Below are 22,780 nucleotides of genomic sequence, written 5' to 3' on the forward strand. Positions count from 1 at the left end.
TTTTTTCTTTCTGTGCAATCTGTTTATGCTGAAATCCAGTGAAATCAATGCAAAGCTATTTTCTTTATTTTCAAGGCGATAGTTGTCTTGTGTTTAATTTATAACCCATAATGATGTTAAATTTGGTACTTCAGTTTCAGTTCTACAGCTCAGCTATGGTCTTTGCTTTTCGGAATGGTTTTTTAAGTTCCTCCAGTCGATTCTGTTACCATGTTGCTTTGCCTGCCCACTTAGATGTGACCATTTTCTAAAGCTCTTCCTCTCATCTATCTCTACATGTTATTAATTTCTATCTTGCTGAAATACTTTTACAGCACCCATTGTATGTTGCCCCTTTGATATCATTATCGTATATTTCTACATCATGATTCTGAATACTGGAGGTGTTGAGAAAAGGATGGCAGTGGGAAAATAAATCCAAAGAACTGAGAATTCAAGGCTCCTGCTCAGATACAAGTTCTAGGAAGACTGGGTTTCAGCAGAACTGAAGTGTGTCCCTAGCACTCATAGCACATAGCACCTGGTACATTCTGATCCCTTAAGTGAGAGTGGGGATGACTAAATAGCATTTCACAGCTGTGCTCAGTGTTGCTTCCTGCACAGCCTTTCTGCCTCATTCTGTTTCAGGAAGACTGCCTGACTGGCTTCACAAGCGTGATCATTCATTCTAAGGCTTTTTAATCATCTCTCCATGCATCAGCAGCAGATTTTCTGCTCATTTTCCCTCCTCTTTCTGTTTCCCTCAATTGTTTTCAACCTGTAGAAAAGCAAGGTGTCTTTTTAGAAAGGGTCCATTTCATGAACTTGCACAGAAACTTAGGTGGGTTATTTTCCCCTCCAAGTAAAACATTCAAGCAGAAGTTTCCATAGTTGTTTGAGGAGTATAACAAGATCATGGTTGGATCAATAGAGTACCAATTAAGTGTTGTCATAATGCTGGTAAAGCATCTGAAGCATGTGACCCTCACTAGGCAACTGAGTGTTCTACTGCAGTGCTTTTTAAAGGAAAACCTCTTTGCTTGTGGGTTCTTTTTATTTCTTGGGCTTTTGTTTGTTCCTTTGGGGGGTTCATTTAGTTTTGTTTGTTGTTTTTAACCCGTGTGATTTTAGGCCTTTGGGCCAGTTTTATTTGATATTTGGAGAAGTGTAATAATTTAGAGGATGTCTGAGGTTCTTTTGAGTCTGAATAATTGAGTCAGGAACGAGAGAGGGGGCAAGCTTAGATGTTCAGGCTGCCCTAGTGCTTCTTGGCTAGGGGCAGAAGGTGCTGGTTACGATGGAGGATTACAGGAACTAAGGCTTTGTCTCCGCAGCAGCCCAGCCCACCTGCAGTTCAGAATGCCTGCGCAGCACTGCCATCCAAACTCCTCGTTTTGTCTCTCTGGGCCGGGGCGTGGGGTTACCGGGGTTACCATGATCCAGAACCTCCGCGCTATCTGCTCACCTGCCTGCGAGAGCCAGTTCAAAGTGTGCGTTTCCAACCACGCGTGCGGAGAAACGCACTCCGAGGCCGAGGGAGCGCACGGATCGCAGGAGGGGGAGGGCTCGGTCTGCCTTGCAGTCCCGATTTAAACACAGTTTTCCGGCTTCCATGCCTCAGCACCAGTGTTTATGGGCTTGGTTCGGGCGCTTGCTTGGTTGGTTGGGCTTTTTCACGATTCTATCGGGCCGCGCCGTGGCGGCGGCGTTTGAGCCTCGGCGCGGCCCGTAGCGGGAAGCGGCGGGCCGGAGATGGCGGCGGGCGGCGCGGGGGGCGGGAAGGCTGCGGCGGCCGGGAGGTGAGAGCGGGCCGGGCCGAGCCGAGCCGAGCCGGGCCGAGCCGGGCGGGCGGGCGCGGGGCTGCCGGCACAGATGGCGGCGCGGGAGGCTGCCCAGGGACCCCTCGCACCGTGCCGGCGCTGACCTTCCCTGGCCGGGCCGGCCCGCAGCTGCAGCCGGGAGCGCGCCCTTCACCGGGGGGTTACGTCTGGTTGGTTAATGTGTTAGCTAAAGACTTCTTGTTTTAAAAAAAACTCCTACAGAATTGCTTTAAAAAGAAAAAAAAAGTGCTAAACTGCAAGAATAAAGGTGAAGGGAAGTGGATTCACTATTTTAGACAGATCTCGCCTGGCCTTAACTACTGAACCAGCTTTGGGGTTTGGTTGTGTTCTCAACTTTCTTAGAGGGTTAGGGTTAAAACTACATTGAGAGCAGTGTTTCTTTACATAGAGGAAAGCTATTAAATAGTTTGGTCTCTAAATGTTAATGAGGCTCCATGTTTTCCTTGAAATTATATTTGCAGAAGTTGACAAATACTTAAAAGTGGGTGTCCACGTTCTTTTTGCAATCTAAAAGTGATTTGCTGAGATCTGTAAGTCGTGTCCAACCTGAAAACCTTAAGGCCATTCGTTTAAAACAAACACAGGAGCGCTGCCCACCCCCCAGGAGTTTGAACAGTCCTTGGGTAACAAAGTACTGACATAAAATACTAGCAAATAGCTATGTTTTAGAGAACAAATCAGTTATTGATATTTCTCTTTAAAATTGAATTGCTATTGTCTTTTTATTTGGTAATAGCTGTGTGATGGGCTACATTAATCAATAAAATGCATCTTTTCCTCTTCACAAAAAGTTGACCATGTATTTTGGTTTAAAAATGCTAATATTTACTAGTGTGGTTTAGGAGTACACATTTTTGCTCATTGGCTAGCAGGTGGGGTCAGGAAGAAGAGATTTGCATTCACAGACTGAGCTGTCATTTTGCAAATCCTTTTTCACTAATTGTACCGAAGCAGATTTTGTGTCTTTCAGTAAGAACAGACATGTTTCCCCATTTGTTCACTCACCCCAGCTTTTCTCTATCATGCCAGTCACTCTTCAGAAGTCTCTGTAAGATGGGCAATTAGTTAATTACTTCAAAAATTATAGAGGCTGTGTATAAGTCTTTCTGTTTGTTGGAAACTCTGCCCATAACATTACAAAATGCTCCTTAAAAATACTACTGGATGTTTGTAACTATACTAAAAAGAAAATCACATCAGTTAAATGGATCTGAGTCGGAGGTGCTTGTGTTCTAAACGTAATATTTATCCTGATCAGCTTGTTTGTTTTCTTGTTTCTGGAGGAGAGGGGAAACTGTCTTGAAGGGGTGCAAATGAAGGCTTTGATTTTACATTAGGAGACCTCTCTGAAAATCATGACAAATCAGTTGTTATATCTGTGTGTCCAGTCACATTTTATGAAATGGAGATAATAATATCTTTTTTACTGTGGGTTAAGCTCATTAACTGAGTGGGAAGATCTTTTTGTAAAACATATACTTATCTGACTGCTAAAAGCAGTCTTGCAAAGCATGCTGAGAAGATTTAATAGAAATTGAGAACTTACCAAATGTAATGGTGAAATAAAATAGTGTTTTAAAGTAATTATACAATGTTCTAGAAGTAAGTGGCTGTCATAGAAGGGGTTTGGATATCCATAAATATCTAATACAGATGCCTAATCAATGAGTTTTGTGTAGAACTGCCAAGGCTAGGATTGTGTTCCTCTCATTCAGGTTACAAAATAAGGTTTATGCAGAACCCATTCTGTATTGGTTTTCACAATTAATTGGGCTTTTTAATATGCTTTTTTACTCTAGTTATTAAACTTCTTTTGTGAGATGGGATGGGTCATATTTATGCTCTATATGTTTATAAGGAATTTTTTGCCACTAAAACTTCTCTTAATTCTCTTCCAGGACTTCAAGGATTCTGGACCAGTGTCACTGAAATGATATTACAGAAGGCAGCAATTGCATCGTGTTCGTTGGATGAAACCTGAATATTCACTGTCAGTCAAGTGGGTGAAGCCCCTAACTGCAGTTTACATGTGTAGGTCACTGCGGTACTGTGTTAGTCACTGTCTCTATGCAGCAATGACAAGGCTAGAAGAGGCAAACAGAGAAGTGAACATGCACTCTTCAGTCAGATACCTTGGCTATCTTGCTCGAATCAACCTACTGGTTGCCATTTGCATGGGCCTTTATGTCAGGTGGGAAAAAACTGCAGATGCACTTATTTTGGTAATATTTATTCTGGGGCTCTTTGTTCTTGGAATTGCCAGCATACTGTACTACTATTTCTCAATGGAAACAGCAAGTTTGAGTCTCTCCAATCTTTGGTTTGGCTTTTTGCTTGGCCTTCTCTGTTTTCTCAATAATTCTGCCTTCAAAATGGATGTGAAAGAAGAAGCTACAAAATATTTGCTTCTCTCTGCCATTGTTTTAAGGATATTATGTGCTTTAGTTGAGAGGATTTGTGGTTGTGTCCATCATCGACCAACTCTGCTGACAACAGTTGAATTTTTGGAGCTAGTTGGATTTGCAATTGCCAGCACAACTATGCTGGTAGAAAAATCTGTGAGTATTATTCTGTTGGTCTTGGCTTTGGCCATGCTGATTATTGACTTACGGATGAAGTCTTTTTTGGCAATCCCAAATTTGGCAATTTTTGGAGCCATTACATCCCTGCTCTTTTTTCCATCGCTGCAGATCCCCACAAACCCTTTTGCCTTGGCCTGTTTCTTCAGCTGCCTCATTTCAGATCCCCTTCTCGACGTTTACTTCAGTGGACTTTCAGTTACAGAGCGATGGAAGCCCTACCTGTACCGTGGTAAAATTTGCAGGCGGCTTTCTGTCATCTCAGTTGGAGTCATTGAACTAATCTTTTTCATTCTTGCAGCCTTTAAACTACGTGATTTGGACCTCTGGTATTTTGTGATTCCTGGTTTTTCTATTTTTGGAATTTTCTGGATGATCTGTCATGTGATTTTTTTTATAACTCTTTGGGGATTTCACACAAAGCTAAATGACTGCCACAAAGTGTACTATACTCACCGAGCAGAAAACAACAGCCTGGACAGAGTCATGGCATCCAAAGGAATGCGTCACTTCTGTTTGATCTCAGAACAGCTGGTATTTTTCAGCCTTGTTGCGACTGCTGTTTTGGGAGCAGTCTCTTGGCAGGTAAATAATAATCTCTTTATCTTGATCTCCTCTTGACAATAATCCTGAGAATTGCTGGGTCCATAAAATTCCAAAAATTTCCTGGTGTGCTGTGGGTTAGCAATTCAAAGTTATAATGCGTGGTTTCATTGTCACGGGCTTTGCCCTTAACACTGAGCTGCCTGGTCTGTGACCTGTTAAAGCAAGTGCAATTTACCAGCTTCCTTATGTTGGCAGCATGGGAACAGGTAAGTGCTTCTAGGGCAAAAGAGATGAGCAAAGTATTTTACATTTACCTACGTGGGAAATTGTTTTGCTTTTGAATTCATTGTGCCATAAAATTTGTTTTCAAAATAAATTACTGTGTTAAACCCTAGTAATGCTCACTAAATCTAGGGCTTTTGTTGTGGACTATTTTAATTAGATTGAAATGTATTAAATAATGTAATTTTCAGTAATTTAGCTTTGCTTTTAATTGATTTACATGGAATCAGAGATCAGCTGATAAACTGATAAATCATTGTTTTAACATGAGCTTTAAGTGTCTCACTTTCAAATCTGGTTATGCACCCCAGGATATGATATCTGAAAGATCATTCGTTAAAATCACACAGTGTCCTTTAACTTTTCTTTCCATTTATGAGTTAAGGATGTTGTCTTTTCTATAGCAGAAAGCATACATTTCTTTCAAGGTGTTTGTTCAGTGCCCAAGTTAAGACACATGGTGCGTTGTCATATTTGCAGCATTCAGAGTCTCTTTTCTCTTTCAAGTTGATATAAAACACAATAACAATTAATTTTGTGTCCATTCACCTCTTTGATAAACTACAAACACATATTAATGTATAGAAAATATCCTTTTACAGAATCTCATATATACAGAAACATCTTTGTACTGTTTCCAGAATAATTTCCTGCCCACTCCTGTGGAAATTCTAATCCTGCAGATTTTCTCAGATTAAATAACTTTGTGGATGAATGGTATTAAAGAAATTAGTGGAAGATTAACAGTTACTTTGTAACTATGTTGGGCTTGGTTTGGTTTAGTTTGGGGTTTTGTTTCGTTTTTTTTTTTGCATGAAGAGCATGAGAGGTTAACAGACTAGCCTCTAAGCAACACTGGATAGTTTTGTTTTTTTTTTTTTTTTGGAAGATTATCAGCACTCAGTTGTGTTTGGACTTGAAGAAAGGACAGAAGGAAACAGAACTAAAAAAGTAGAGATAATAAACAATCCTGATCATAAACAATCTGTTCTATGCAAAAGTTGAAGGGAATCAAGTTGGCAAGAAGCAGGTTGGAGCCAGGTAGGTAGGAATAATTCCTCATGTGGTGCTGAGCTTTGGGACTTTGTATCATGTGTGGTGCCCCATGATTGAAGAGCTTTAGGGCTGTGCACCATGTGTGGTGCCCCATGATTGAAGAGGCACAGGAGGAAGCTGGACAAAATTCACTGGGGTCTGTGTACTATCTGAAAAACACGTGTAGCTCAGGAAATTCTTGAGTTCTAGTGGTTAAAGTTTTTTCTGTCCTTACATCTTTCCTAGGCATCTATTTGGCCTCTTTGGAGACCAGACATTTTTTGGATGGGCCTTTGGTGCAGATTAATGCAGCCATTCATATATTCTTATATTAAGGAAATTTTTTTTATATTTACATTTTTAACATACTTTTCCTTAGAGTTTCTTAGGAATGCCAAGTATTCCTTGGTCTCCAGTTCCTGAAAATGTGTTTGCTCTTCTAAAGCTTATTTAGAATATTTTTTGCAAATACAAGATTTAAGGCTTTTCAGTCTTTACAACATTAGTTTGGGATTTCTGTAGTTATTTCAGTATGTGTGAATTATACTTCAAATCTGTTGAATGTTATTTGGGAGATTTTTTGTTTATACCTTTCTTTTGTTTATACCTTTCTTTACTACTGAAAGCTTGTTTAATGATAGTGCATTTGATAAGAGAGGTGGCTTGAAATCACTTTGTGGTCTGCCATTTGACCTCCTATGAATAGAATTGCTAAAAATCTGAGCCTTGGAAAGGTGCTTCCCAGCACTCAGCTATAAATAATTAGCAATAGTTTATAAAAAATCCCAGTTGTAGCCATAAATCGAGTGGTGGAAAGGCGGGGGGGGGGGTGTTCCCTTCATAGGAAATGTTTTGTGGGCACACTATATATATCCTGTTAACATTTCTAATAACTGTAATATCTGTGCTTCATATGAATCTCATGTGTATGAAAAGTCAAGACCTAAAGCACCAGTTGTCTGTTAATTGCTATCTAGAAGTATCCTGTTTTATTAAAATTGCCAGAAAAATACCAAATCTCCTTTTGTGGAAAGGGTTTTAAAGTGAGATGAATTAACTTGCTGTAGCAGGGACAGTGGTTTTCTTACTGATGCAGAGATGTTGAGGCTAAAAGTCCTGTCAGTCAGGGACCTTTCTTTAAGGGGAACATAGCCTTTGTAATAAGACAAGGGTTTGAAGTCTCTGTTCATGGTACTTGCGTATGCACTTGGGGAGAACTGTAAAAGTAATGTGTTAAAGCTGGGTGCATTAAAAAATGGAGTAAGAGCTCTTTCTTCAGTGGGGCATGTTTCACCTGGGGCATGGTCTGTTTCTGAGAATAATCCTTATTATACCTGCAGAGGAAAGATATCTTGTCTTGTTGGTAAAAATTTAGTGACACTTTCTTTGCAGAATCTGCAGGAAATGTTCAGCACCTGCATTTACATTTGTGTGAGTAATTTCAGTCAGATCAATAGAGTCTTTAGTGTCAGCTTATTTCAGCAATTAATCATGTGCCTGGTCGTAATTAGGCCCTTGAATTGGACAAGATCCAGCAGAAGTCATGCAAATGACTCAGATATTACTTCTTCAAGAATCCAATAAAATGATGAAAAATTTACAGATGAAGAGCTTGTAATTTTCAGACAAAGATCTTTCTTCAAAAGAAATATTTGAGGCACTCTTTTTTTCAAAAACTTACAAATTTTGTTAAGTGCTCTATGCCAAGGTAACTACAGGTTTTCTGAATTACCGGCCAAAGAGAATTATTATCCCTGGAAGGGTTGTATTTAGTATTACCAAGAGAAAAATTGACTATGTTAGAACTGGTAAAGTAATGGAATGAAGTACATTATTCAGTACATTATTCTTGGTTTTAGCGAATTTTATGGGTTAGTAAAATAATAGTATTCCTTACATGCTTGAGTACGCATACTTAAATAGACAGTACCATTTAACTTGAATTATTTATAGGAGACAAAATAAGTTTACTGTATGTATGAGAACTTTACTGTAAGTATGAGTACTTTACTGTTTGGGGGAGAGCTAATGATTTTGTAGTTTTTATTCTGGTGGGGTTGCCTGTATAAATAGCAGCATCTATATTTACTTAGCCATACTTATATTAACATCACAGGTTAAATAACTTGAATGCAAATCATATCCAGTCTTTCTCCTTCTCTTTACCCCTACTTTTCTCCCTGGCTTTTATTTTTAATCCAGTCTTCCTTAGGCTTTGCTTGTTTGGAGCCATTTTTTGTTGTTTCTTTTCCCCAACCCCCCCACCTTCCCCCCAAGAGTCCCTGCTGCATCCTCTGGCCTCTTTCCATATTTTCTCAAATATCCATGCCACTCCTGCCTTTTTTCATTTGTCTGTCTGGTCATGTTTAGTTCCCCCCTTTCTTTTCATCAGTGACAGTTTTTCCTCTTCTTGCTGATTTGCCTTTGATACCTGTGCTTTGCTGTTATTATACTTTTCTGTTGAGTTTCTTTTCTAATAACTTTATTCCTTCTTTTCCTACTGTTCCACCATCTCTTAAGCTGCATCCTAAGTCCCCATTGCTCATTGCTTAGCATTTGTTCTCAAACTCACCCTCTGTCGTGTGTCTTTTGCTGCCTGTCTTCCTCTCTTCGGTGTGTGCTCAGCCCTCCTTAGCTCTCTACCTGTCCAGTCCTGTCCCAGGAGCTACCTCAGGTTGCCTGCTGAAATCCACAGCAGCAGCACACCTTGCTGTCACCACCACTTCAAGAGCTCCTCAGTCCTGAAGGGGATTTCTGGTGACAACAGAAAGTATTCATTGTTAGTCTAAAGATCTATTATGTGTTTAGCTTGCTGTCAAAATTTCATTCGTTTCATGATTCACATTTTTATATTTAAAAACATCAGAGTTTTTATCATGCTTTTAAACTGATAACTTCTTGTGGTTTTGCTGGAACAGATGCGTGTAGATAAAAGCACAGGCTTTCCCATGGCTACAACAGGAGTCAGGGATGGGAAACACAGCACATTAAATCTATCTACCAGTGATTATGACAACTGTTTTGTGCAAAATCTTTCCTAGATTTTCCTACTGCTGTTCTAGTAGTCAGAAGTAAATGATTATTTATTGATCTTCATAGACGGTCTATTCAGTAACTTGTTATGAGACTGTTTCCTCTGGTATCTGATATAGCTTTGATGTAGCTGATTTGTAGCTTTACAAATTTTTCTTTAAGCTTTTTTCTACCTGTAATATACATATCTTGTCCTCATTTGAAATAAGCTATTCATTGAAAATTTGTAGATTAGTTAGCATGTTACCCTTTTTCTCCTGAGCCTTCTCTGTCATAGAGGGTGTTCTTCTATTATACTCCTTTTGTTAGGGGAGATTTGTGTATCTTTGTGTGTCTGTGTATAAAAGCAGGTAAATATGCAGTTTGGATAACAGAAAGCAGGACTGTATTTTTGCTTGGAAATGCACAAAGACATCTCTGTAAGCTTTCTCAGTTATTGGTCTGTTAGATATAATCCCAGGCACCCTGCTATGTGAGCAGTGGGTTGGACCAGACAATTTCCTGAGTCTCCTTCCAACCCCAAACATTCAGTGATCCTGTGACCATCTTAGTTGACATACGTATAGTATTTCATTTCTGTTTTAAACAGAAGGGCTCTTCTATAGGCTTCCAGTTTAAACTAACATTTTATGCACTTTGGGGTTTTTTCTTCAGTCACACATCCATTATTAAATACAGTTCCAGAGTTACTCTACTTCAAACAGTGGTTATTCTTTGGGATGAAAGTTGTTCTATCCATGAGTATAAAATGACATCTTGGCTGTAAAATACCTCTAAATTCTTCTGGTGTTCTAACTGTTGCACTTAACAAAAAACAGTGCTCAAAAAAAGAGAAAGTGGAAAGATAGTACTACTAGTGAAATCTCACCACTCTTTTATAGTCTGTCATTTCAGTCATCAGAGGTAAGAAGTAGATTTTTTTCTTTTACCTTTTCTGTGTCATTTGAAATGAGACTTAATTGTTAATTCATTTAGAACAAGAGAGACAAAGGCAAAAAAAAAAAAAAACAACCAAAGATTACAAGATAAAATAATTTCTCATGGTTTTTTTCAGTAGGATTGCCTAGATGGTCCCTGTCTTCTGCTTGCTTTTTGAGCAGTCTGCAGTCAGTGGGCACTTGGAGTTCAGGGACGTGCTGCAAGCTCGCATTGCTAGCACAGTCAAAAACAATGAAAATGGGTTGAACACGTGAAATAACAAAATCCCTTTCTGGCTCTGCCTGTGCATCCATGGCCATCTGCTCCATTAACGACCAGTCATCAAATCTTTGGGATTTAATAAAGCACTGACAGTTTCCATCTGGAATTTTAGCTGTTTATCTTGAGGGAGGAACCTATCTTCAGTTTTACTGCAATAACTAAATCAGATATTTTTTGCTATTTGAAGTTCTTATTCTTTAGGTATTTTAAAATGCTACCAGTCACTTTTTTGCAGTGCTGGATTATGATATTTTATTATCCTCCTATAGATTTGTTCTAATCAGCATTTGGCATTTTTACATTTGTGACATATTTCTTCTAAATCAAAACTGTTGAAAAAGTGCTGACAGCAAGTGCCAGCATCTTTACATTAGATGGATGTCTACAAATGTAAAATATCCAACTTTTTCCTATTCCATAGCATAAGATGGCCACTAAAAGACAACACAGCTGAAACCTTAGATGGAGCTTGGTTGATTCATAACACTATAGAGCTTATTTCCCATTCCTGTTGTAATATTTGGTACAAACTCAAAGCAGGATACAGAGCAAGATGGATCACCAAGATGATCCTTAGCATTTCTGTGTGAGATCCTTACAAGCACTTGGGAATTTTCTTTGCCAGTATCATTATATTAGTACGAGCATTTTCAATAATTAAATGTAAATATTCTTTAGGAGTTAAACTCAGTGAGTCTTCATGATAATTTCAATTTGTGTTGTGGCAGAATGCTGTGGGTTTAATTAGTTGCATGTGTTTAGGGGATTGGGGAAGTGCAGAGAGTATTTAGAACAAGATGGCATTGTTGTAATAAGACTACAGTAAAATTCATATAAAGTAATGTAATACTTTATTAATTATTTAATAGTTATTATTTAATTATATCATTTATAATAATTTAATAGTTATTATTTAATAATTGTTTAATAATTATTTTGGATGTTATTGCTCTAGTTTTTACAGGCAAATGTATTTTTTATTTTGTAATATGTTCACTGTGATCAAAACACTAATGCAATATAGGAGTAGTTTGCTCTAGCAAAGTCCAAGAAAATATATTTGTATGTGGTGTAAAAGCTGAACTTGTCACAAAAATATTTCCCCTTTTTTTTTTTGTAACTTAAAACACATTACCTTTCTGGAATCTATAGTTGGAAAACTAAGTCTCTAAGTCTTGAAATTAATGTAGCTAGAAAACTCCACTTTTTTATCAAAGTCTTATACTTCATAAGGTTTCTACAGGAAAAAAGTCTAACCAGGGCCTTGTAAGTTTTTGTTGCTGCCACTCTGAGTAATTTTCAGAATGCATTGGGGAAACAGAGCAACAAAAAGGAGTACTTGCTGCTGATATATTTGAAACAGAAATTGTATTTCTTTAGTTAAAGGATTTCTTTTCTCCATATTAACAACAAAACAAATTAAGGTGGTATCATACTAGTTACAGTGCTTTAAGCTTTCCTGTTTTCCGGAGATTTCAGGTAATTAATACTGTGAGTCAATAATGCTGTCAGTTAGTTATTGTTTAATATCAGATTCTGGTATTTATTTGGGATTAGAAGTTTTGCTGTTACCATTTCATAAGTCCATCAGAAGTAGGATATGACACTTCTTAAAACTAGGACAGGTAGCAAACTTCTTTCTTAGCACACTAGATGAGTAAAGCTTTCTTTCAGGATAAGTAATTGTGTTTAAAACCTGGATATAGTTGAGTTAGTGCCATGTGGCAACAAGATCTGGGTTGGTTTAGGTGTCATTTTTTTCAGTATAATATATTTTCCAAATTATTAATAGTGTTGCCTTTGTGTTGAGTTGAACTACCAGTGCCCATCAAGTCACTGAGTCTTACACAGTAAGGCAATATCAAGATTTAAAAAAATAAACAACATTAATATTGTAGATTTGTACAAGAGAACAAATAAAACATAGATGGGGTCAGAAACAATATGATTCTTCTCAATACAAATTTCTAGCTATGAATTTACTTCCTTTGCAGCCTTCCTTTATTTCCTATAGCAAAAAAAAAAAAAAAAAGTACCATGGACATTAAAGTTCTTCTTTAACTGTGTATTATAATACTGTTTTTATCTTTCCTAAGCATTTAATACCTCATTAAACCCATTCACATCATGCTTAAATAACTAAAATGAATCTTTATCTGTTCTGCCTCTCAGAGACATCTGGCATTGCAGAAATCCATTTTTATTTTGCTAGTACTATTGACTGAGATGGAACTGTTGACATTTCTTTTTTGTTTTTTACAGAAATCAGCTGTGTACTAGTGAGTGTAGTATTTTCCAAAACTGCTTTTTCCCTATGAAGCAGGAAAGCTTAATATGGGGTTAGCTCTGTGAATGCTATGAAGTTCTATAGAGGATGTTCCTTTACTCATCTGGTATTTGTGTTACTGACAAATAATTGTCTTTTTAATTGAAGTAATGTCCACAAATTTTCTCAGAATTCATCTCTTGTGTGATACATAGTATTCCACAAGGTAAATGTATATTTTTAAAGATCATAGAATGGTTAAGGTTGGAAAAGACCTCTACGATTATTACATCCAGCCATTAACCCAGCATTGTCAAGTCCACCACTAAACCACCTCCCAGGGTGTCACATGTACAGGTTTTTTAAATACCTCCAGGGGTGGATGCAATACAGTGTGCTGTCATCTGATGCTATATACATAATATCTGTTCTGTACCTCACTGATTAAGTCCTAACCCTGCAGATGCTTACAGATCATCTTATTTTGTGCACACAATTAGTTTTGTGGCATTTGATTTTTTTGCCTCAATTGGTAAAACTAAGATATGATCACAATTTTTACAGCTAAGTTCTATGCTGTGAGTGTTTTCAAAAGAGTGTTACAAAAGAGTGTTTTCAGAAGAGTGATCCTTGCTTACCAGCCACCTTCTCCTCAAACTTTTCATTTGTCTTTACAGTAATTCACCATGTAATGCATGGAAAAATAAATATACGTTACCAGTAATACTTTGCATGTTTCAGGACCCAATTATGTGGGATCAAACAAAGGAATTTTCATACAATGCTTAAATCTCTTAATTTTCTTTTTAGCCAACCAATGGGATCTTCATGAGTGCATTTCTGATTGTTCTGCCTTTGGAGTCCATGGCTCATGGGCTTTTCCATGAACTGGGAAACTGCTTGGGAGGAACGTGTGTCGGGTATGCTGTTGTGATTCCCACCAACTTTTGCAGGTATAGTTCCTGTCCATTTTAGTTTCACAGTGTGTAAATGTATTGTTTGTTCATGGAGACAATACAATGCTGTTGCTTAGATTTTTCAACAATTAAATACAGATTGAAATTATAGGCAGATTTTCTATTTCTCCTTTTTCTCACCCTGGAATGAGGAACTCCACATTTCTGTCTAGGTAATTTGCTTTTAGAAAGCTGATGAATACAGACCAGCTGTGCTTAGGCAGGTATCACAGTTCCTATCTCACACAAGGGAGGATTGGGGCATTTCACTGAGACCAGATATCTTACATGAGGGGATTTAATAAACCAAACAGATCAGTTCAAAATCATTTTGAATTCAGTTAAATGATGTAGTGTCTACAGTTAAAGTTAATTAAAATTAGATTTGCAAATGGACTACATGTCATGTATTGGTGTTGAGAATTTGAAGCTGGTTTTTGTTCCAACATAAATGTTACCATATGAGAAATGCATTATTTGTAAGGGGATTGTACTATTATTATTTGCCCATTTGTGTGTTTTTCTTAGAAGCTTTAAACTTGTAAATGGTGCTTTTGCCATAAAATTAAAATCAGTGTGTGCACATTTTTTAGTAAATGATAAACAAGAGCTATATAAATCATCTCTTCAAGTCACAAGAGAAATAGAATAGTAAGTTGAAATGAGAGGCTTCAAATTAGAACTGCCCAATATATGAAAACTTCACAGCTTCAGTGTGTGTAATGGATTTAGTGGCTAAGGAAGGATTTAACATCAAAGAAACCAAAGATAGTATGCTGATCTAAGATAACTGTATCTTAAATATTGTAAAGAACAAATTTTCTGAGCTTCTGATTTACAGTCTTTTAGCTGTGCACCCTTAAAAAATACTTTTCAATTATTGTTACAGATTTGAAAAACAGATTTTCAAAATTTACATTACAAAAAAATAAATTTATTTTGTTTCTATGGTAACAATTTAATTCTTTCCTTGTATTATATTATTTTGGCACAGGCAGTTCCCTCTAATTTTGAGCAAATGAGATACTCTTGAGCAACTGTTTAGGACCTGACAGAACTAAACTTCCTTAATAACAAAGCTTGACTGTTGCAGTGATGGACACAGTCTTCACTTGCTGATACCAACACTAATGATTAACTATTCAATGTAGCTATACCAGTGGAATATGAATTTTCATAAAAGCCCTAGACAGCTGAAAAGGTGAAAAATTTAGTTGGCTAGACCAGTAAGGAGACTAGATAGCTTTATACACTGACTTGTAAACAAAATACATGAAGAATACATACTTATATCCATATATAGGGAAAAAAAAACATAATGTCATGTTTTGTATTAGTAGAGTAAGACTTGTCTCCATATTTTCACTCACAAAACCTCTCCATGTCTGTAACTGAGCACAAATTAGGCCAATTTGGCCCAGCTGTCAGTCATGTTCTTCATCATTACCCTTATTACATCAGCTGAAGAGTGATGAATGCTTTTCTCTTTCTGAAAATATATTCTGAAGAGCATTTCCCTAACTGGGTGTCTTGCAAGACCAAATTTCCTATTATTATGATTAATGAATAGCTGTGTACACCTAAAATAAAAAGTGTATTTTTATTTGGTGGTTTAGATACTGTATATATTTGGGTTTATTTATTATATATTTATCTATATTTTTTATAAAATATAGATAACAATACAAATAAAATTCATTTTGGAACCCAGGGACTCCTTTTTATTTTTCTTATATATGCATAGTCATGTCTGTGTAGACATAAATACACATACATGGTTTGTTCCAGGTCTAGTTTGTAACTTTCTTAAAACTTTGATTTTCTAAGTTGTGAATACTGTTATCTGAAACACATTTCTTATGCTGAAAGAACAGCATCTGAACAGCACAAACAAGAAAGAATTACTGTATTTGTGTGAGTTCCATGTTTCAGAGTATCTGAGCAAAGTGTGTATGTGGACTTCTCTTTCGTCTGTTATAGGAAACTAGTTTGCATTATGGTTTGTGCAGATTAGCACTCATATTCTCTGTGCTTCTTTCCAGCTGTTAATGAAAAAGTGCCTATGTGAAGGCAGTGCTCCTCAGTGGGACTTCATGAAATTATTGGAGCCTCCCTTCTTCCTGTCACAGCTTCCTTCTCTCTGTCTGTCTCTTAGTTGCAGGAGTAGCATAGGGCTGAATAAGGACTATGTTTGGAATTGAAGTGTGACAGAAGGGAGATAGTGGCCCCTCACTCAAATACAGTAATTTGAGTAAAGTAAATTTGAATTTAGAACAGTGCTACTTCATAGCAGACAAAATATGCACAGGGGAAAAAAATCACCAGCTACTAGAAGTCCACTAAGCATTAAATAATTATCAGCCATAATCATTAGCTGTTTTTCCTTCTCTTTAGTCCTGATGGCCAACCAACTCTTCTTCCACCTGACCATGTCCAAGAGTTAAATCTGAGGTCTACTGGCATGCTTAATGCCATCCAAAGATTTTTTGCTTATCACATGATTGAGACATATGGTTGTGACTACTCTACAAGTGGGCTGACCTTTGATACCCTTCACTCCAAGATCAAGTCTTTTCTTGAACTTCGGACTGCAGATGGACCCAGACATGATACCTACATTCTGTATTACAGTGGTCACTCACATGGCACTGGTGAATGGGCACTGGCAGGTAAGTAATCTGGGGATTTTCTTTTGTTGATTGTTTTAGCTACTGATAGCCTCTTCGAGTAAATTCATTAATTCTGTAGGAAATCATACTATATTGCAAAACTTAGAATGTACTTACCAGATTGTTCAGAATGACAAATAACCATCAGTCTTTGGAAAACAGTTTTATACAACTTCCTAGCAGGGAGGGAAGAAAGGAAAAGGTAGTAGTATTACCAAGCATGACTGTTAAGAGATTCAGAGGCTACAAGAAATTGAGAAAATAAGCCAGGTTGCAATCTGACTACCTCTGCTGGTGGAGAGAATGGAGAAAGGCAGAAGCCCCTTTGGTATGCAGGTAAGTTATTGTTAAGAGGTAGCTCATTCCTTGCATTGTATGATAGTCAGGTATGTTACTTCATGAACTTTATGTCATTTTAGTATTTACTGACTTTGATAAAAATCCTTTTACAGCTAACTAGTCTTCCACTTATTCTCAAAATTGTCTTATTTTGTTGACTCCAAATGTATTCTTTCAAGTTTAAATGCAGTTTCATATTCCCCTGATTTTCCTCACACATGACTTTTGTATTCAACAAGTTAACTTTAAAGATTGCTTTTTTGCCTGCATGGAATTAAAAGTGGAAATTACACACTCCTGCTCTAAAGACAGATTTTTCCCTGTATTTTGAGTTATAGTTGTTCACTGTCATGAACAAGCATAATCTTTTTTCATTCCTTGGACATGACGGAGGGAATTACAGTGTTCTGTGACACTGTGTCAGTTAGACTGTCATGAAGACCTGCAATTATGTCTTTAAGATGTGCTTTTTTTTTTTTAAAGAATCAGTAATAGAAACAGGAGGCAGATACACAATTCACACTACAAAATCGGGTCTTCAAACATATAACAAACCTTGTATCATAAAAACAGGTATGATTTGCTGACATTATGGACTTTGGGAATGATTGTGGGCATAGTGTAGCCTCAAGATTGTAAACCTCTATTTAAAGGGCCAGTTTAATGCCTTCTCATATTGCACAAACTTGATCATTTCTCCCTCTCTTGGCCCATTTGTTTGGTAAACTTAATGAAGTTGTCAAATCATTGCAAGGTTTAGCCCTGCTCTGCTGCAGTAGGGAGCTGAGGTCACTGTGTTCAGAACAGGAATCTCATAGAAAATACATTGAAAATTTGTAACTTTTTTCTTCCTGGAATAGAATAAATTCTCTTGGATAGCACTTTGCCTGTGAGCTCCGGGCTCTTTGTCAGCAGTGTCTCTCCAAGTGCATGTACCCTTCAGTAGGGCATGCCCTTCAATGTATGGGTAAATGTTCAGGCACAGGTCAGTTTCCATCTGGAGGCTCTATACCGGTTTTGGTGCAGCTCCATCCTTCATCCTTTAGACATGCTGAAGAGCAGTGTGTATTTTCTCTCAAGGGCTTTAGCTGTATCAGAGATTTTAAAAAGCCACAGCTTTTACTGTGACCTTAGTGCAAGTGGTGAGCTACAGTGTATGTAGGGTGGCCAAATTACTTATCTGAGAAGAGGCTGGTTTGTCCATAAAAGCAGCTGCCACCCTGTGCAATTGCTGAGTGTGTCTACACCTTGTGTGGAGCAGACTATCAGCAAAACTCCACCTCCCACCTGTGCTCCAGCCAGCAGCATAGACAAAGTCAGCTTTCCTGCATGTGTAGAGCCAAACGTTGCTGCAAAAATTTGACATCTTCCTCCCCAGTCCTGGCTTACTACATCTAGCCACCCTGTAGTGTGTCTGTGGAGCTCAGGTCTCTCTGTAGTGTGCCGGTAGCTGCAACCTAAATTAATGTCTAGCTTTTAGGAGAAAGGCCAAGGTAACTGTTAAAACTTTAAGTGCTGAAAGATACAGTGTGTAAATGCGGTGGAGTTCAACTTCCTTACAAAGCTCCTTTTCAGTTCTCTGTCCAAACATACCTTCAGCTTCTACATGGATACGTGTATAGTCACATAAAGGAGAACAGGCAACTGTTATAGGTCTTGCATGCTTTCTTTGTGATTAATTTTAGTTAAATGGTGTAGTGTAACGTGATCCTCCTTCCAGATATCACTGCTCCTGCATGTAACTTGAAAGTATGAACTGACAGTATAAAGGCTGTAATTGTGCCCCTTGTATTGGACGCTGGCATTTTGTGGCAGTTGGAACCTTGGCTATCAGTTCCAGTAATGTGTACTATCCTCTGACCTGTAAAGGGGATGAAAAGAGATGACAACAATGAAAAAAAAAAACATTCATCTGATTAAAAAAGTAGTTTCCCACTGCTGGCTTATGCCATGGTACATCACAGTAGTAGCAGTTGTAGTCTTTGCTTTGTAATGACATATTCAGTAAAGAGGCTTACTGAATTAATTAATTCAATAGTGATGTTTCTCTGTTGTTGGAAGCTGAGATATAGCACAGTGGTGTATAAAAGAAACTGTTAACTAGTCATGCATGAAGTATGAGCAGTCAAATGACCTGGGTCATGTTGTCTGAGTGAAGACAAAGGCATGAGCTGGGCTAATAAAGCTTTGTCTCTGACCCTCAAACTGTTGACGTACTAGTTATCCTGCTAAACCTGCCAGAGAGCTGGAGGTGGCCAGACACCTGCATTTCTTACACAGCTTGGTGACTAAACCTTGTGCTGGGTGATAAGTTCATGTGCTTAAGGTCCACAGGTTTGGAAGCCAAGCATGTGTTTGCTTGTATCTGTGTGAAGTATGAGATGGTTTTCTTTGGGTGAGTCCATCCAATGCTGTTTTGAAATCATCTGCACTCCTACATAGCTACACTTCAATAAAGTTTATTTATAGGCCTTTAAAATGTGAACAAATAAAGAAATTTTAAGATAATTCACACAGAAGATGTACCTAGAGAAGGAAAACTACTTCTATGTAAGTCTCTGCTGTAAATAACTACAGCAATTTGAGGATCATGTACCAAGACAAGTCCTTACTTTAGGTTTGTATCCTAGAGATTTTCTTTGGTACTAAATTTTCCAGGTTTTCATTTTCTTGGAGAAATGTGCAGCTCTGTAATTTTGCTTTTACTTTGACTAGAATAGCATGCACAATGCTTTAATTCTGAGATATTAATTTTAAACACTTTTTTGTTACCGCTTACAGATACAACTGTAAGTGCTAAAATATGCAGCTAACATTTAAAAACACTGCTTAATTATATTGCTTAATGAAAAATCACTCTGGAATTAAAAATGTGTTATTTTAAATACCTTTCTTCCTCATTTTCTTAAGTTGACATTTTGAAACTTAATTGTTTTTGTTATAAACCTGTATCATAGCTTCAACTAGCCAGAGCTGAGGCATACCAGTTCTTTACTTTAGTATTACTGGGGAGACAATGGAGAGTTATTCACTTGTTTGCAAGATGTTGTCATTAGGTGCCTGAGTAAGTATTCTGCCTTTCCAAGTTACATAGATCCTGCAGCATCTAGTACACTTAAGCAGAAGGACTTCCTACTATAGATAACATTTCAGTTTTAATTACAATACCCTCTTTCAAAGTGCTGTTGGAGCTGAGACAGAACATGAGAAGTTGGACACTAGTTGCAAGGGTCTTTTGACCTGACAAGAAAAAAATACTGTGGAAAAATTCCAATGAGATTTTTGTTTCATTGAGTTGTAAATCAATACCAGTTTGCTTGAAGCTCTGAAAACAGCTGTCTCTATAGAGAGAATCTCTTCATTCCCACTGTTTGAAAATGTATTTTCTTCTAAGTTCATCTCTTAGAGGAGCCTTTTTTAATATTTATAAAAACATATTTAAAAACAGTTCTATTCCTGTTCCTAAAATTATTAAGATTTAATAATTAAAATATTTAATAATTTAATTTAATAATAAAAAATAAATTTTATTTCAAATTTTTTCCCTGTTAATCTGTATTTTCCAGATTGCATCAATTGACTCTAATTTCTTTCACTCTGTATAGGAATTCCTTTATTTGTTATTGTTGGTAGGTTTTCTTTCTAATCAAGGGTAAGTTAATGGCTTCATCTGCCACAGTAAGTCTGTTAATACCTCTGTGGAGATATGCAATATTTACAGACAGAAAGGATGAATTGAAAACATCTGTTATATCTGTCCAAATAGTTAAAGTAAGGGATTCTTAGAACCAGTCAAAACAGTTAAAGTTCTGCAGAAGTTTCTGTTTCTTCATCCTGATATTAAATCTTTTTGTCCTTGTGGCAGGGGGTGATGCTTTACGACTTGACACACTGTTGGAGTGGTGGAGAGAAAAGAACGGCACCTTTTGTTCTCGACTGATCATTGTTTTAGACTGTGAGAACTCTCAGCCTTGGGTTAAAGAAGTAAGAAAAGTAAATGACCAGTATGTTGCTGTGCAAGGAGCAGAAATGGCCAGAGTTGTAGACATCGAGGAAGCAGACCCTCCACAGCTTGGTGACTTCACCAGACAATGGGTTGAGTACAACTGTAACCCTGACAGCAGCATCAGCTGGTCTGAAAAGGGCCGCACGGTGAAAGCGGTGTATGGCGTGTCAAAGCACTGGAGCGACTACACTTTGCATTTGCCAACGGGAAGTGATGTTGCCAAACACTGGATGATGTACTTCCCACACATCACCTATCCATTAGTACATTTGGCAAACTGGTTTTGTGGTCTCAATCTGTTCTGGGTCTGTAAATCGTGCTTTAGGTGCTTAAAAAGATTGAAAATGAGCTGGTTTCTTCCCACAGTGCTGGATACAGGACAGGGCTTCAAACTTGTCAAATCCTAATCAGCAACCAAAGAGCAAATGAAGTGAGAGCTTTGTGAACTTCCTCACTTACCATACTTAAAACTTTTTCTGTGACTATTTTTCTCTGAAAAAGTCTGCTCTACTCACTTTATTCAGCTTTTGGAGCAGCTACTGTATATGCAACAGTAAGAAACTGCAATCTTAAACAGAAGAGGTGAGAACTATGATATTTTGAATTTTGTAACCTATACATACATAAGAGACTTATTTAATATGACCATGCATTTTGGAGACAGGTCCCATGTTGATATGTCTTATTTAAGGCAGCCTTTGTTTAGAGACACCAGTTTGGTGGACAAGAGCTCCTGTGACTGTTACACTATGCTGATCTGTCATTTATGTTCACTGTACAGTTTAAATACAGGAAAGGAGCCAAGCTAATACTCCAGTCAATTTACATGCGCTTGAAATTATGTGGTGGGGTCACTGAGCCAAAAAAACCCAGAATATATAGCTACTGTATGTAAGTAACTACCAAAAAGCTTTAGTTTTATTTGCTTTTACATCTTGTGCCCTGCCTCAGTTCTCTACTGCCATCGGTGGAAATTTGCCATGGAAAACAAGGAAATCAGACAACCCTCTAATGCTCTGATACTTCTCAGATGGTGTGTTCTGAAGTGAGTTTGAAAAATATTCAGTGTTACTTTCAGCATTAGATATCTTAACTGGTGATTTTTGAGCATACATTCCCAGAAGTTAATTTATATATGTAATAAAAAGTGCAGTGAGCATTTTTCCGTCACCTGTTATGTGATTCTGAATTTTCCAGGCTCTTAGTAGTTTCTGTTTTGAAAAGCTACTCTGAAGAAAACAAAGCAAAACAAAACACAAGGAATTTAACAAAGAAAATAATCCTTAGATAAAAAATAGGAATACAAGTGTTGCGTTGCTTCCATGTTATCTGAAGTCCTTGGTGCACCTAAGATCTTGTATCTGTGAAGTTCTGAGTACAGAGCTGGACCAGTGAGTTCATTATCTATTAAAACCACAAGCAAAGTTTGTTTGAATGGATTATTCCCTTAGGAGAAGAGGGAATCTTCAGTATTCCTTAAGTCTTTTCTCCCAGCCACAGGGTCCTGTTTTAATCCTTCCAGAGCTGGATGGAACTCTAGAAATCCTTTCCTTCAGTCATAAAAGCTGCATAGCTTTTTTTTATGCCATTTTCTCAAGTTCAGAAAATTAGAGGTGAAACAAGCAAGTGGCTAAACACAGTACAATTTGTGGTGATTTGTTTGCATATATGTGTGCAATTCAGTAGACATACAGGTTACTTTTTTCTGTTTCCATCAGTATTTTAATAAAGTGTTAGAGAGTAGTCGGTATTTGTCTGAAATATAACTTTTTATTTAAATACATGCAAATAGTATGTAGCGCTTTAAGTCTTTGCCATCATGGCTTTTTCTAATGCCATTTGAGCTTTTTAGCCAGCCAAGTTAGAGAATCTGCTAACACTGATACCCATCAGTAGCTCTTGAAATAAATAATGAGTCAAAGCAACAGCCAAAGCAATTTGTACCCACCAGTTTCAAAATGGTGATTTTCTCAGATCTATAGGTGGCAGCCACTAATTTTCTTCATTAGTATGTATTACACAATGTTGTTTAGCAAGGCACCACCTCCC

The 22,780-nt window shown here is 37.5% G+C and overlaps 1 protein-coding gene across 4 annotated transcripts; it reads left to right on the top strand.

The window, feature by feature from the left end:
* Positions 1-1,330: 1,330 nt before the first annotated feature.
* TMEM168 (transmembrane protein 168) lies at positions 1,331-22,474 on the top strand. 4 transcript variants are annotated; one of them, XM_021545249.4, is made up of 5 exons: positions 1,331-1,469; positions 3,719-4,984; positions 13,572-13,714; positions 16,112-16,386; positions 20,591-22,474. In XM_021545249.4, the coding sequence occupies exons 2-5, from the start codon at positions 3,791-3,793 to the stop codon at positions 21,136-21,138; spliced, it is 2,160 nt and encodes a 719-aa protein (XP_021400924.1). In that variant the 5' UTR covers positions 1,331-1,469; positions 3,719-3,790; the 3' UTR covers positions 21,139-22,474. The 4 variants fall into 4 exon arrangements, with proteins under 4 accessions (XP_021400924.1, XP_021400926.1, XP_021400925.1 ...); XM_021545251.4 differs by having other exon boundaries at positions 1,465-1,637; XM_021545250.4 differs by lacking the exon at positions 1,331-1,469 and adding an exon at positions 1,708-1,778.
* Positions 22,475-22,780: the final 306 nt, after the last annotated feature.

The sequence above is a fragment of the Lonchura striata genome, chromosome 1A, assembly GCF_050655825.1.
Source record: "Lonchura striata isolate lonStrDom1 chromosome 1A, ASM5065582v1, whole genome shotgun sequence".
NCBI lineage: Eukaryota > Metazoa > Chordata > Aves > Passeriformes > Estrildidae > Lonchura > Lonchura striata.

Coding starts and splice junctions, on each gene's coding strand:
- TMEM168 (XM_021545249.4), top strand. CDS start 3,791: ATGAAACCTGAATATTCACTGTCAGTCAAGTGGGTGAAGCCCCTAACT. Junction 4,985..13,571: donor TGGGAGCAGTCTCTTGGCAG/GTAAATAATAAT, acceptor TTTTCTTTTTAG/CCAACCAATGGGATCTTCAT. Junction 13,715..16,111: donor ATTCCCACCAACTTTTGCAG/GTATAGTTCCTG, acceptor CCTTCTCTTTAG/TCCTGATGGCCAACCAACTC.